The 14,799-nt window shown below is 44.3% G+C and overlaps 1 protein-coding gene across 4 annotated transcripts in view; it reads right to left on the bottom strand.

Annotated features, from left to right (window-relative positions):
* Positions 1 to 14,388, bottom strand: part of Arhgap26 (Rho GTPase activating protein 26) — a 386,814-nt gene extending 372,426 nt beyond the window's left edge. For 3 of the 4 annotated variants that reach the window (XM_085833661.1, XM_021150728.3, XM_021150729.3), the window contains exon 1: positions 13,876 to 14,387. In XM_085833661.1, coding sequence (XP_085689787.1) covers positions 13,876 to 14,029 — 154 coding nt within the window. In that variant the 5' untranslated portion in view covers positions 14,030 to 14,387. Of the gene's footprint in view, positions 1 to 13,875 lie in introns of all 4 variants that reach the window. The other variant, XM_021150730.3, reaches the window with a different exon arrangement.
* Positions 14,389 to 14,799: the final 411 nt, after the last annotated feature.

Here is a 14,799-nt window from a genome sequence, read left to right as displayed (position 1 = left end):
GTTCAATGACTCTTTTTATAACACAAAGTAGCTAAACACACCAAACCTGTGAATTCTTATTGCTGTAAACTTCCCTTCTAAAATAAATGAAATTTTGAATAGACTGTCTCAAAGTTAATAAAGAATCCTGAAGGTGAGGCAAAATTAGCAGAGGTGACCTACAAATGGCAGATAAGTAACACGGGCCTCTTTGGACTTGATAAGCCTTAAGTAGCCTTTCCCAAAGGTCTCAGCTCCCTCTCCCAAGTACCCCTCCAAGCTGCCAGTACTCACTCCTGAGCCATGGACTGGCAGTGATCTTCTGCCTCCTTTTTAGATGCTTAACACCCAGGAGAGGGGCAAGTGCCTGGTCCACTCTGACAGATTCTACCAGTGTATATTTCTATGCCAACAGTTCTCAATCTCCCTAATGCTATGACCCTGGAATATAGTTCCTCATCCATAAACTGTTTTTGTTGCTATTTCAGACATTAACTGTAATTTTGCTACTGTCACGAACTGTAATATAAATATCTGTGTTTTCTAATGGTCTTAAAGAGTCATGACCCACAGGTTGAAAAACACTGCCCTAGACCTATAGGAGCTGTTCTAAGTACCTAAGCATAAACCAAAGAGTACATGTATGGTGGTCTGAAGATGCCTGGTGCAGGGAGTGGCACTATTTGGAAGTGTGTGGCATTGTTAGAGGTGTGGCCTTGTTGGAGGAAGTGTGTCACTGTGGGTGTGGACTTTAAGACCCTCATTCCGGCTGCCTAGAAGCCAGTCTTCTCCTAACGGCCTTCAGATGAAGATACAGAACTCTCAGCTCTGCATGCACCATGTATGCCTGTACACTGCCATGCTCATACCTTGATGACAATGAACTTCATATCTGAACCTGTAAGCCAGCCCCAACTAAATGTTATCCTTATAAGAGTTGCTTTGGTCATGGTGTCTGTGCACAGCAGTAAAACTCTAAGTAAGACAACATGTGACATAATCCTGTCCTCCATCCAAAAGACATCTGCAGGAAAAGCCACCATGGGGAGATGGCACACAAAACATCCCCATCTTTTGCCTGCCAGGAATTCCAGTGCCCACAGGCAAGCTTCCACCATAGAGAAGACATGCCCACTAGCTCAAAGTCACTATATCCAATCACCAAAGCTCTGCAGAAGATCTAGCACATGCCGACCCTCCTTAATAGAGCACACACTATTCCAGATGAAACACAACAATACCACACTAGAACATAAGAGTAAGCCTTGTGTTTGGGTAAAGCTAAGATACAGCTGTGCCACATTCTAGGGAATAATGCTCACTATAGCTTTTAATCCTAAGAATCCTAAGATGAACAAAACATAAAAGTCAGAAGAATATTCCAAGTTTTATATTATAGAAGTTATTCTAAATAGAAAAAATAACCTGATTTCCTACTCTAAAAGTCATGGCTAAGGAAATTCAGCTCACTCCAAACATTTTTAGACAATTTTCCAGAGAATATCACAGTAAAAATATACATATATGTATATATATATATATATATATATATATATATACACAAACACACACACACACACACACCACTTTTAGCTGAGCAGATCTGGAGTAGAAATTCATCCTACAGCTATGATCATTTCTGTGTCCCATGCCAGAGGTATGTACATCAAAGCATATATGTGTACATATATGTATGTTTATAAATGCATGTATTAAGTGCATATACATGTTTAAATACATGTGTGTACACATGTTTATATGGCATCTGTATATGTTGTATGAGCATGTTTATATACATGTGTATACATATACCTGTTTATATGCATGCATATTGTATACATATATGTTTATATACATATCCCTGTGTACATATACTGAGATAGATATAAATAAAGTCTCAGGAAATCTAAGGGCCAGCCAGCCAGCTTGGAACTCTTTATGTAGCTAAGAATAACTTTGAATTCTGGTCATCCGACCTGTACCCGCCCAATGCTGTGATCATAGACAAATGCCATGATATTCAGTTTTATTCCTGAGGCTTACACTCAGAGCTTCATACATGCTAGGCAAGCACCCTACAAAACAAACTAAGTCATGCCACAAGCCCAAAGACTGGAAATCATTTAATTGTTTAATAGGGAGATTTTTTTTAAAAAAGCAGTACTTCATCCATGCACAAGTGCAGAACATGAAAATAAATCACAATTAGGTGTATGACAATACATGTGCATAAGTGTATTGCTTAAGTGTATATAAGTGTGCCAATGAATACACACATACACTTGCTGACACATTCATATATTTCACTTAAAAAAAATAACTCAGATGGCAAAATGTTGCTTTCCATAGAATGTGGGATCAAGACACAGGGGATGGAGGAAAACTCACAGTCTTTTTTTGGGGCTTTTGAACTGTGTGCCATTTGTAGATATTAACTATTTAATGATAAAGAAACAGATGTGGAAAAAGTAAATATGCCACTGTAGTTGCATCTTTGCCTTTGCCCACAGCTGATCCGCAAGCTAAGGACGAGATAAGCAATCAGAACTGTTGCAGTGCTGGTCCTGTCTGCTCAACAGTGACCTTGGCACAGAAGCAGCCAAAGTTCAACTCGGCTGCCCGGAAATCTTGCTGAAGCCACTCGAGATATGCCAGTTCATATTTTCAAAGTGTTCCAGTGAGCCTGCAGTAAACGTTAATATGATAGGGAGATCAAATGAGCTTTCAAACCTACCTGTGGTATCTTTACAAACCATACAAAACAGAGTTTATTTTGGCTTCTCCTGTGTGGCAGCAGCAGGAGTCAAAGCACAGCTACTGAGTTGGCCCTGAGAAGCTGGCTAATAAGCCTTGACCCAGAATTCTCAAGCCCCAAACCTTTGTCCATCTGGCAAAGAAAACACACACACATGCACATGAACACCCATCCCGACCCCAGGAATCTCCTCTTTCTAAGTATAGCAGGCAACTGCCGAGCTTCCAAACGCACCCTCCGAAGCATTCTGTGCCTTCCAACCAAGGTGAAATGAGCCAGACATAAACACGCTGTGACAGCTTCTGGCCCCACTGCCAAGCTCGTTTCCTCACTATTTCCTCTCTTCCTCTACGCTGGGTTTCTACAAAATGTGGAAACCCCAGTGACACCAATTTATAAAAAATCCCTCTAGCTACTTACGTTGTTTGCTCTCATCCTAACAAACATGCTCTTCCCGCCAGGCCCCACAGTTTGAGTTTGGAAGAGTCGCTTCAATATGGGCAACGTATGGTTCATCTCCCATTGTACTTGTAAGAATCTGCAGTCCAGAAAAGATATTAGACAGGCCCAAAACTAGTACGGAAGCCTGCACTTCTTGCCCTACCATAACACTTACTGGGCACTTCATTCTTTCAGAATCAACATCCACACCTCAAAAGGCAGCCTATTCCAAATGCTTCCTTCCTATTAAACTAAAAAGTTAAGCTTCAAAAACATAATCTAGCACACACTCACCAAACCAATCAGCTACAAGGAAGCAAAATACTTAGTGGCTATAATGGACTCTGAGGCAGACCCAAAGTATTTCAAATGTTGGGACCCACACACAAAGGCAGACATGGGAATGGTCACCGCAGCCCTTTCTCTAACTGAGAAACTGAGATAATCCAATAATCCAACCCTCTGAGGTAATCAAAAGGAATGCAGGGTATACATGGACTGACCTAGAAAAGGTACCATAGGGGAGTCATGGGGAAAGTAAAACAAAAATTTATGTAGCTAAAATCCCATTTTTAAAACATAATGCAGAGAGAATGGATAAGGAAAAGAGCATCCCAAAGTGAAGGAGAAGAAAGTCCTGGCCTGTGGGAGGAACGCAGACAGAGGGCACCTAGTCCCTCGTGTGGAACACTGAGTTTGATCTCCAGAACTGAGAACAACGAGAATGAAAAAGAGAAGGGGGAAGGACAAAGAGAAGGATGTGGGGAGAGTGGAGGGGAGGGAGGGAAAGCCTACTCTCTGTATACTTCTCTGGTATGTGTGCATACTTGTGAATTATGTATGTCAGCATCATTTCAATTTGCCTTTGAACTACGCCATCCATACACACTGCAAATTTTCTCTGCAAATCTAATCTTCCTCAAATTCTCTGTACTTCAGAACACAGTAGCAGCATTCACATAATAGCTCAGGTCAAACATCTCGAATCATTCCTGATTTCTCTCTTTTCTCTGATAGTCCATATTCAACTAAACATCAAATTATGCCAGCTCTACTTATAAAGCACCCAGCCTCTGGTGTTACCATCCTGGTCCAAGGTGTCATAGCTCTTATTTCTAATTAAGAGGCCAACAGCCTCCTAATTGGCTCCTAGTTCCAGATGGTCCCACTATCTTGTCTCACATAACCCTGCTGACCTTGAATTCCCTATGCAGCTAAAAATGATTTCAAACTTATCCTCCTGCCTGCCTCTACCTTTTAAGTGTTTAGATTAAAGGGATTCACCACAATACCAGATCCCCATGATCTTTTTAAAGTACAAACTGGATTGTATAACAACATCCCATGGCCATCCATCACAGAGAGGATGAGACAGACCAAAGTCCTTTCAAACACTCAAGAGTCCTATGACCTGGGTTCTAGACTCCAGGTCCATTTCCCACCACTGTGCTCCCGTCTCACAGATGCCATCTTCCCCTAGGCTTCTGCACCTGCCACTTCACCACAAAATCCATATCATAGTCCCTGGCTTTAAAGTGCATGGCAAGGACAAAGCATAAGCTCTCAGTTTGTGCATGAAATCTTTCTTTATTAGAAAAAAAGGTCTCAATTGAAATATACTGAGTTGTAATTTGTGAAATTAAAAGCAAAGCCACATTTCACTGGAGTAAATCTAAAATAATCACTTTGACAATTAGGTTTATAATGGCACTCCCCTCCTAGGCTAACTTTTCGATAGGCCAGGGCCTTGACAAGATAATACAGTTACCTTCAGAGGTTGTTTTCTCCTACTATCCTCCAAACTTTGTCAGTGCTGGAGGTTTTGGTCACTGTCTAGAGACTAGAATGCCTACCTGTAAGACCCACTATGAGAGACATTGTCGGGCTTAGGTAGGACAGCTGAACGAACCACTGTCCCCCTAAAACCAATCTCTTCAGGTCCTGAAATACACGACAGACTATGCAAATGGTAGCAAAGAAGACCCCAAAAGAAACAAATGGACAAAACGAACTGAGTACCGTTCACTTCATTGTCAAAAGTTGTAAGGGACAAAGCAGAGGCTGTGTATGTGAATACACATCTCGGCAAGTAAGTGAACCAGTAGCCAATACATTCAGGACAGATGCTCAACACCATCAGTCATCAGTGAGATTAGAGCCAAAGGAAATACATGACCCCAGTAGTGTGCTACAATCAAAAAGAGGATCTAGGTGTTGGTGAGGCTCATACACTGGGGCCCTGTAATATATGGTGCTTCTGCCCTGGAAAATGGTTTGTTGAGCTTTTAAAAGTTAAACCTAAGTTTCCTTCAAGCCTGGGTCTAAATCAAAATTTTACTTAAGTTTCCCATATAGCTCAGCAATTCCACTCCTAGGTAAGACACGAAGCTGGAAGTGAAAACACAGTCATGCAAAGGCAGGCACGTCAACACTCTGAGCAGCATCATTCACCAAAGCTAACAGCTGAAACTCAACTTGAAGTTTACAAAACAGAAGCCTCCCCAGCAATAAAAAGGAACAAACTACTAATAAAAGCCAAAGCACAGATGAGCCTCACATCAACATTCTAAGTGAAAGAGCCTGGATATAAAAGATCACATCCTATATGACTCTACGCAGCTCCAGTTCCCAGGGGAAAAAAAAAAAAAAGACAACTCTAAAGACAGGGAGGGGGATTAGCTGCTGTGAGTGGCTTGAGAATGAAGGGCACATGCAGCCAAATTATTAACAGTGGAGGGGGAGCACCTACTCCCCCAAAGCACGCTGACCTGAAACAAATGGCTACTCTGAAAGGACACATGAGGGAATGTTCTTGGGAGACACTTGAGAAATTGGCATGTCAAATGTAAGTGATCGTGGTCATTCTGTAGGGAAAGGAAAAAGAGGAGAGGAAAAATCATTTCCATGATTTCTCGGGAGAAAGAGCAGTGCCTCACTGTAGTCGTTGCTAGTAATTAAAATTTAACAATAAGACACTCAGCCATAAAAATAAATCAAACTCCAGTATCTGACATAACATAAGTGGACCCTGAAAATATCATGCTACGTAGAATAATCCACACACCAATGATAACTTCTGTTTGATACTAGAGATGCCTAGAACAAATAAAAGAATCTCGTCAGGGTCTAGGGTGGGACAGGGGTAGGAGTCATTATTTTACAGATATAATTTCACATTGGGATGCAGCAAGAGCTGTAAAACTAGAGAGCATGGTCAATTACATAACACCGTGAATGTACTCAATGCCACTGAAGTGGATAGAATTATTTAAAAGCTCTTAAAGTAGTAAATTCTGTGCTGGGTATATCTTACCATAAAAATAAGACTGTTTTGAAAAATGAGCAAAAAAAAGCTGAACAGACATCCCACCATAGAGGATACACAAATGGTACATAAGCATGTGAAAAAATAGTTAATAGCATATGTCATCGGAAAACTGAAGGGGAGAGTTGGGGTGGGGGCGAGTGTGAATTCTGCCATCTATTAGATGGTCAAAATGCCAAACACTGACACCGTCACATACAGAGCAACAGGATCCCCCCACCTGTCTGTCTGTCTGTCTGTCTGTCTGTCTGCTGGAGGGAATGCAAAATGGTACAGCCATCTTGGAAAACAGTTTGGTTATTTCTTAAAAAACAATGCATGCTCTTACCATGTGATCCAACAATCATATTCCTAGTCTTTACCCAAAAGATCTGAAGCCTCTTGTCTATGCACAAAATAACTGTTGGCTTCACTCATAATTGTCCAGACTTGAAAGCAATCAAGACATCCTTCCACAGGTCAAAGAAGAAACACATTTTGGTACTTGGCAATGAAACCCAATAGTAGACATGGGTACTACGTAAATGCACACTGCTAAGTGACACAAGGCAATGGGAAAGGGCTACACACTGGTTCTAGCTACCCGACAGTGTGAAAGAGGGCAAACAGGAAGACAATGAAAAAGATCTGCAGCGGGCAGCAGATGAAGAAAAGGGTGTGCGACAGACCATAGAGGGCTTTTAAGACAGTGGAACCATAACGACAGTACAATGGGTACAAGCCACTGTACAGTCACTGTCAATCAACTGTTCACCACCAAGAAACTCACATTAATAATAGTCTGCCAAGGACCAGGGGTGTGGAGTGTGTGCTCTCCTGTGCAAGGCCTTAGCTTCAACCTCCAGTGCCAATAAGATAAAATAAAATCAATATCAGTTAATCAGCAGTAATAGATGCATCAGGACTTTGAAAGACTTGAAAGAGAGGAGGAGGAGGGAGAAACCAGAAGTAACAGACACTCTAAGCTATAATGGAAACCTTGTATATATTCTACTCAAATGTGTCCTAAACCTCAAGCCAATCTACAGAGCAGAGTCTAGTCCTTATTTAGCAATGAGAAGATGGTTCTAAGCCACAGGGAGTGGCTTGGAGACTAGCGATTAAATGCAATTTATTCAGTACAACTTTGAATAGAGAAACATGCAGAGATGCAGAGATGTTTTTAGAGCCAGGGTTATATAAAAACAAAAAAAAAATCTTGTTTGAATTTAATTAGCTGTTGTTTATATTTGTATGAGTAATACTCCAAATGTCAGTATTGCAAATTACCACTACTTTCAAATAATTAGGAAAGTCATTTTTCCCCTTTTCTTCACAAAAGAATGGGAAACAACTTTTTGCTACCTGGCTCCATATTTGCTTGTTCCATTAAGGTTTCTCATGACTAACATAATTACTGCTAAGCACCTGGAACTGGCATTGGACATCACCTGAGAGCTTACGCCATTCAAGAACAACTCGTTCTTAGGGCAAAGGGAGTGGATTCATCCAGGAAAGAGCTCTTGCTATACAATCATGAAGACCTGAATTTAGATCCCCAGAACCCACACAAAAAAGCCAGGGTGGCCACATTTGAACCTATAACCTCGAGTTCTAAAGAGAAGAGACAAAAAGGTCTGGGATTAGTAAGCAAGCCTACCCAATATTTGAGCTCTGGGTTCAGTGAAAGACCCTGAATAAGTCAGAGGTGATAGAACAGAATACCTGATGTGCATCACATATGTACACAGGTGTACACACAACAGCTCACACATGTGCATACCCCACACGCAGCGTGTGAGTGCTCACACACAAACACACACACACACACACACGGCTCCTACTCACTGTGGAAGAAAACTGTATTAAATTCTAAAAAACTACAAAGGTGAACAAGTTGTAAAGTACACACATTTGGTAATTATTTTACTGTTGTTTTAATGAATAAAGACAACGAATTGTTCACTTTAGAAGTTCAGACCAAGAACAAGTTTTTGGCCTCCTTATTCAAGGCTCTATTACTCAATTAAAAATGAATCACTGATAATCACTTGGTAGTTCCCAAAAAGAAAGTGATGCTTTACAAAGACAGAAGAAAACAAAAACAAAAACAAAACCACCCCCCTAATCTACCCTTCTAGCCTTCAAGGCTCTTTCAGTCTACGAGGGCAAGAAAATCTGAGTACAACACAGAATATTAGCTAGCCTTGGCTACTCTTGGCTGGAAATCTATAAAGCATTAGTCACTTCTCAGTTGACCTGGTACCTGCTGCACCTTTTCTCTTCTAGGATCTATGAAAAGTCTGCGTCTTCACTACCAGTGCTTTTATTGAGAGAACCACAGGGTAATGCTCGGAAGAGGACCAGCAGATCACCGCCAGGCTCAAAGCATGCTTACATAATTTCCTATCCCTGTGAATTTTGACAAGTTATCCCAGAAATGCAGAAGCAGGAGGACAGTGCTCTCACCCTACCTACAGATCTGGGTCTTAGGTTTCCACCAACAAATATGGAAAATATTTGCCAGAAGGGGGGTGGCTGGGGAGCTGTGTCTGTGCTCAACACGTGCAAACATTTTTCTGTCATTACTGAATAAACAATGCAGTATGTAACAATTATGTGCCTAGCATTTACGTTATGGCATGTATTAGCAGCAATCTAGAGCTGCCTAAAGTATTCAGGAGGATGTGTATAAGTGACTTGTCAATAATAAAAGCACCTCAGGATCTGGGTATCCAAGATGGGTCTTTGAACCAACCTCCCCTGTAGATACGGAGGGACAACTACATTCATCTTGCAGAATGGTAACATGGCACAATATTTGGCCCCTGACATAGGAACTGGCACTTACTAAATGCTCAATAAAATGAAATGTGCTATTGTGCTATTTAGCTGTCTAAAATGACCTTGACAATATGATGGGAGAGAAAGAACGGAGACAGTACCATCTGAGAATGCAATGAAAAAGGCACATTGTCCTCAAACGTCCCCATTAAAAAGTCCGGGATCAGCTAATATAACATAAAAGCATTTGCTTCACTTAGTAAAAGTATAACACTCTGAGGAAGAGCAACCTGTAGTAGGGCTTCATTCACTATCACATACCCAACCTAACTTGACTGGAGGGGCTGGATTCTTAGTTTTGCCTTTGTTATTAACTCTGCATCCATCAAACGAGGTAGACTCCATATCCAGGCCCCTCCCATAGACTGAAAACACTAGAACACATTTTCCAAGTCCTTGGAGATAAACAATGTACCCTCGCCTCTCCTTGTAAAGAATGAATGTCTTGTTGACTCAGCATCTCCCATCTGAAATTCAGTCATGAACTAGGTGCCTAAAAGTGATTGCTGCCACCTGGATGGCTGCAGTTGTACCTCTAATGTCCAGACTAGCCAATCTATGGAGGTAGAAGACTCAGTGGTTGGCCAGGGCTGCAGAGGTCGGGAGGAAATAAAGCTGACTAGTGGTGAAAGCACGTTCTTTGGAGATGACTGGTGATGATGGATCCGTGAATATACTAAACCACTGAATCAGATGCTTTGGATGAATAATCTACAGAAGACACTGTGACTTACATCTCAGTAGTACCACTATCTTTTAAGACTCACATTTCTGTCCCACCCACTTACTCTGTCAGAATAAGGATTCTCTATTTCAGAAAGCAGAAGTCAAATTCAGAGGGATATTCCCCAGAAACAAATCTAGAAATCGACTGTCAATGTGTAAAGAGGCATGGTTCCCCAAAGCCCAAACCCTTCTGACTAACAGCTTTTCATGTCTGTGAAACCACACTTGACATCAAGTCCACAAAAGAGTCACACAGAAAGGCCAATGCATTCTGCAAGCCTGTTATGTAGACAGAGAGGCAGACAGCCTCTTCCTCTGAAGGGAAAACCTCACCTAACAATAAGTTAATAGGAACAGAAGAGACACTGGGAGGCTTACATATTTTGTCCCTTTCAACCTCTGGCACTTTGTTTTGCATAACCATGACTTGATACAAGCACTATTACCAGAATCCTACAGTGTGCCCATCGGTGGCTAACACACACAACTGCTGGAGTTCCCAAGGTCTGACCACACGTACCTCTGCTCCTTTTCTTTTTCAGGGGCACCAAGTCCTGAGAACCTTGAATGCTGGCATACTAGAGTATTGCTGAACATGAACCAAGAGGTACCAAGGGTCTCCAAGTGGTGGTGGTGGAGGCTTGGGCTGGGTTTGGTTTGATTGTTTTAACATTCACTTTGTCTTTCAGCCTCTGAGAGATCTGGGTGACTATTTCCACTTTACAGAGGGGGAGCTCAGGCTTAGTAAGGTGCCCAGAGTCATTGGGGTCTAGATTTGAACCCAAGAAACTCCAAAGCTCACTCATCCTCTATCACTTCTACAGAATGAAAGACAAGACGAGACCTAAACACACAAAATCATCTTGGCTGAGAGAATGATCAGCCAGCGAGAAGAAGGGGGCCCTGGGTGACTGAGTACCACGCAGAAAATGTCAGAACAAATCACCATCAGCAATGACTGAAGCAATAAGAACTCTCACTTTTTAAGGTGTGTCCCAAAATATTTTGTTGCTTATGCTCTGTGCCCATACCAAGGATGGAGAAGCCATATAGAGTTTAAGAGGTTTGTTTTTATGAAGTCATTTTATGGAAATGTTGGCATATTCAAGAGAAAAACACAAGAGAAGCTAGGGTTTAGGCTAACCCAGATGACAGTGTTGCTTCAGGTTAAGTGCAATGTCTTTGAAATTTGCCAACTTGTATTTGAATACCTTGATGCCACCTTGAGCAGGTTACTGACTCCTGGGCTGTTTGGCATCATCATTCACAAAGTAGAAGAAATATTAAAATGATGTAGCTAAACTCTGCCAACTGCTGAAGGCCCTTTTTATCACCTCTGACTCACAGATAAAGGAAATCTGAACCCAGAGACCTGTAAAAGTACTAGCTACAACACAAAAGAAATGCTACCTACATATTCTCCTATATAGCTATGTATTTATTTGTAAGCTATAGTGGACAATCACTGGCTTTTCATTAACAGTAATGATCAAGATGGTCTGACTGAAGAAAATTATCATAGAGGAATTAATATGATGCACAATGAAGCAAGCACCTCACAATAACACAATACAAACACTGAGTGTTAAGAAGTCACGTCAATCACATGTTCTGTTAAAGCAGTAGTTACAAGTAGTGGGGGTTGGGGGTAGTAGGTCATAAAGTGGAAAGACAGGCATATTTATGCCACTATCAGTCTTTCCACAGAGTCTCAGAGCTGACCCACCTGTCTGGTTAACCTTTGAACCCCAATACTGCAATGAGTCTTCCTATCTAAAGAATTCATGCTCCTCAAAAATAGTGGAAGGCAAATTGCCAGTCACCCAAAATGCCTTCCTCAGAGTCAATGCTCAGATACAAAAATGCAAGTCCAAATTCTAGTAGGTTTGGTCCTATAAGGCTCCATTCTGGGCACAAAGGGACCACGCAAAATCCACAACCCCAGGCCAGTGGATGAAGCTATGGGACTCTGGGCTAGTGATTCCCCAAGTGTGAGGTTAACACACAAATAAAGCCATGGCTGCCACAGAGTACTGTGCCTCCACACCCACAGGGGCAGCCAAATGTCATTGCTACATCCTAGCATCTAGTGCAATGCCCAGGAAGTGCAGGCACTTCATATGTTTGCTGAGTGAGACAGAAGATCAATTAAGGCTAGCCTGGGGTCAGCCATGCCCGTATGGTACATGCCTTCAATCATTGCACTCTTGGAAGGCTGAGGCAGGAAGGGCACTGCTCCAGGCAAGTATAGGGAAACCCTGTTTCAATGAAAAGAAGAGGAGGTGGAGAGAGGGGAAAGGAGTGGGAGAGGGAAAGGAGAGAGGAAGGGGAAGCAGAAGGAGAAGAAGAAGAGAGAGAAGAAACCAATCAAGCAAGCATAAGGGTCAACCAAAATTTCCAGACCCAGCTTCTATGTGGGTTCCAAACTTTCCTCAAACTAGAGGTAACTTGTCCCCTGAAACAAGGCAGGCCCTGGTCTTTGGCCCTGGAAAGCCTTCTGATAGCTGTCCTGAGCTTTTATTTCACCCAGGAAAGACTGGCACTTGCTGCCCTGACATTCCATCCCTTCACTCTTCAGTTTTAAAAGCAACAGGCTTACTAAACGACATCTTGGCACTTAGGACTTTCTCTAATGAAGCCTGCAGACCATTCAAACAGCTAGAATCCTACTCTGTTGAAGCAACCATTCTTAGCTGAATGATACCATCTATTAGGAAACCCATCACAGAGACAGGAAGAGTAAAGAGTCAAAGACAATTCCACTATCTGCCTTCCCTTCCTGAGTTATCAAAATGAAGAAAAAAAAATCGCTTGAACTATTTTTAAATGAACCCAATGAAAAAAGGTACCCTTCTTGCCCTGCAAGGTGCCCAAGCCTAGAATGTTCTGATTTGGCCCAAGGAAAAACTCTGGGCTTCCTCTTCAAAAGTTAGAGGGCATGCACATTTTAACACACACATACACCTTGTACCGAGAAGGGGGCAGGGCAGCAAAAAATGGCTCCACAGAAGCTCAGGGAACCTTTTAAATGAGCTTAAAACTTCTCTTTTTCTGAGCAAGGGCTGAGGATTCCCTCTCAGCCTTCTGAATTTTAAAAGATAGTGAGGGAGAGGACGGGTATGGAGCAAGGGAGCGGGAGAAGGAGAAAGACGGATGTGTTCGGTCTATTTTTAAACCTTCGCCTACAGTTTAGAGTAAAGGAACACTCTGGTCCTATACTCCCACCCCTGTCACCTTCTGCTAAGCACAAGAATCAAAACCTGCACACGTACACCGCGCTGATCTATGTCTAGGGATTAATGTCAGTGCTCCCAGGAATGCAGCTAACCAATCACCCCAACGCAGAGAACCCGGTAGTCTGGACTAGGCGAGAGCTGCGTGCAGGGCTCCTGCAGGGCTCGAAGCAGTCACCACCCTCCTCTTCCCGGGGATGGGCAGCGCCCCCTCCGCACGCTCCATTCCCAAGGCTGGGCACCGAGGTGAGCAACTCGCCCCCTAAGGATACCAAGCCATGGGAAGCGTGGAAGTGGTTTTCCCCAACAGGCTGCGGCAGGCTCACTCCAGAAACACCTGTGTCGCACACACCCACCCAATCCAGAGTACCACCCTGATGGCCACCTTCCGGCCGTCCCCGAATTACGAGGGCTGGGCGACCAGATTCCTCCGAGGCAACTGACTCGCTCTTTTTACGTATCCTTCTTGCCTCGCAGGAGCATAGACACCGGTCACTCTGCGCCCCGGGAAGGGATGAAAGCCGGTAGCGCGCGGGCGACCCGGAGCTGAGCGCCGCCGCCGGGTGCCCTCCTGCGCTGCTCCGGACACTCACTCTTGAGCGCGCTGATGAGCGACTTCCCGTCCTTGATGAGCTCCTTGATGAATTTGTTGGTCTTGTCCAGCTCCGCTTCGTGTGACTTGAGCGTCTCTCGGAAGTGAGGGCTGTCGAGGCAGCAGTCGCTGAACTCGAGCGCCGGGAGCCCCATTTCTGCCCGCGGAGCCAGCCGGGCTGAGGGGACGCGCCTCGCACGCTGGTCGGCGGACACCCGCGACGACGGCCGATCCACAGGTGTGGGTGGCGCCGGCTACCCCGCGCGCGGGGTCAGCGGGACCAGGAGACTCAGGACCGCAACGGGGACCCGGACGGACGGCGGCTGCTCCTGCGGAGAGCCACCGAACTGCACACCAGCAGAAAGCGCGGCGGCGGACCCTTGGCGGAGCCTGGAAGCGAACGAGCCCGGCCACCGCCTCCCCGCCTCCTCTGCGGGCTTGCTCCTCAGCAGCCTCAAGCAGCCTCGAGCGCCCTCTCACAGAAGCCTCAGCCGCCCCTCCGGCGTCCGGGCCGCCCGAACCTGCTAGCGATGACCTAATCCCCTGCAGGGCCAATCAATAAGCTTGCCTCGGCCCGACCCACGGGGCCGCCAGGGGACGCCCTGCCCTTCCGCGGCTCTAATCCAATCAGATATTTCTGAAGGCGGAGCCTGGGGAGAGGGGCGGAGTCCGTGCCACCCCCTGGGTCCGCAGAGCAAGCCCCGCCCCCTCCTGCTCTGCGAAGGTTGCAGAGCTAGGAGATCCTGGTGCTGCATTCTGTAGTGGGTGCGCCCCCCCTGCCACCGTGAACCCGGCCCGCCTCGTGTGACTCTAATCCGAGCCTGAAATGAGACGTCTGCTGATCTAGGGAACCGAAGAGCCTAGGTGTGCGGAGCAGAAAAAATCCAGAATGAGAACTGCCTTTCGCCGCTGCCCACCGGACACC

Source organism: Mus caroli, unplaced genomic scaffold (assembly GCF_978045245.1).
Source record: "Mus caroli unplaced genomic scaffold, Mus_caroli_1 scaffold_19, whole genome shotgun sequence".
NCBI classification, from domain to species: Eukaryota; Metazoa; Chordata; class Mammalia; order Rodentia; family Muridae; genus Mus; species Mus caroli.
Note: the sequence above shows the minus strand (reverse complement) of the source record. Positions and strands in the feature narration are given on the sequence as shown.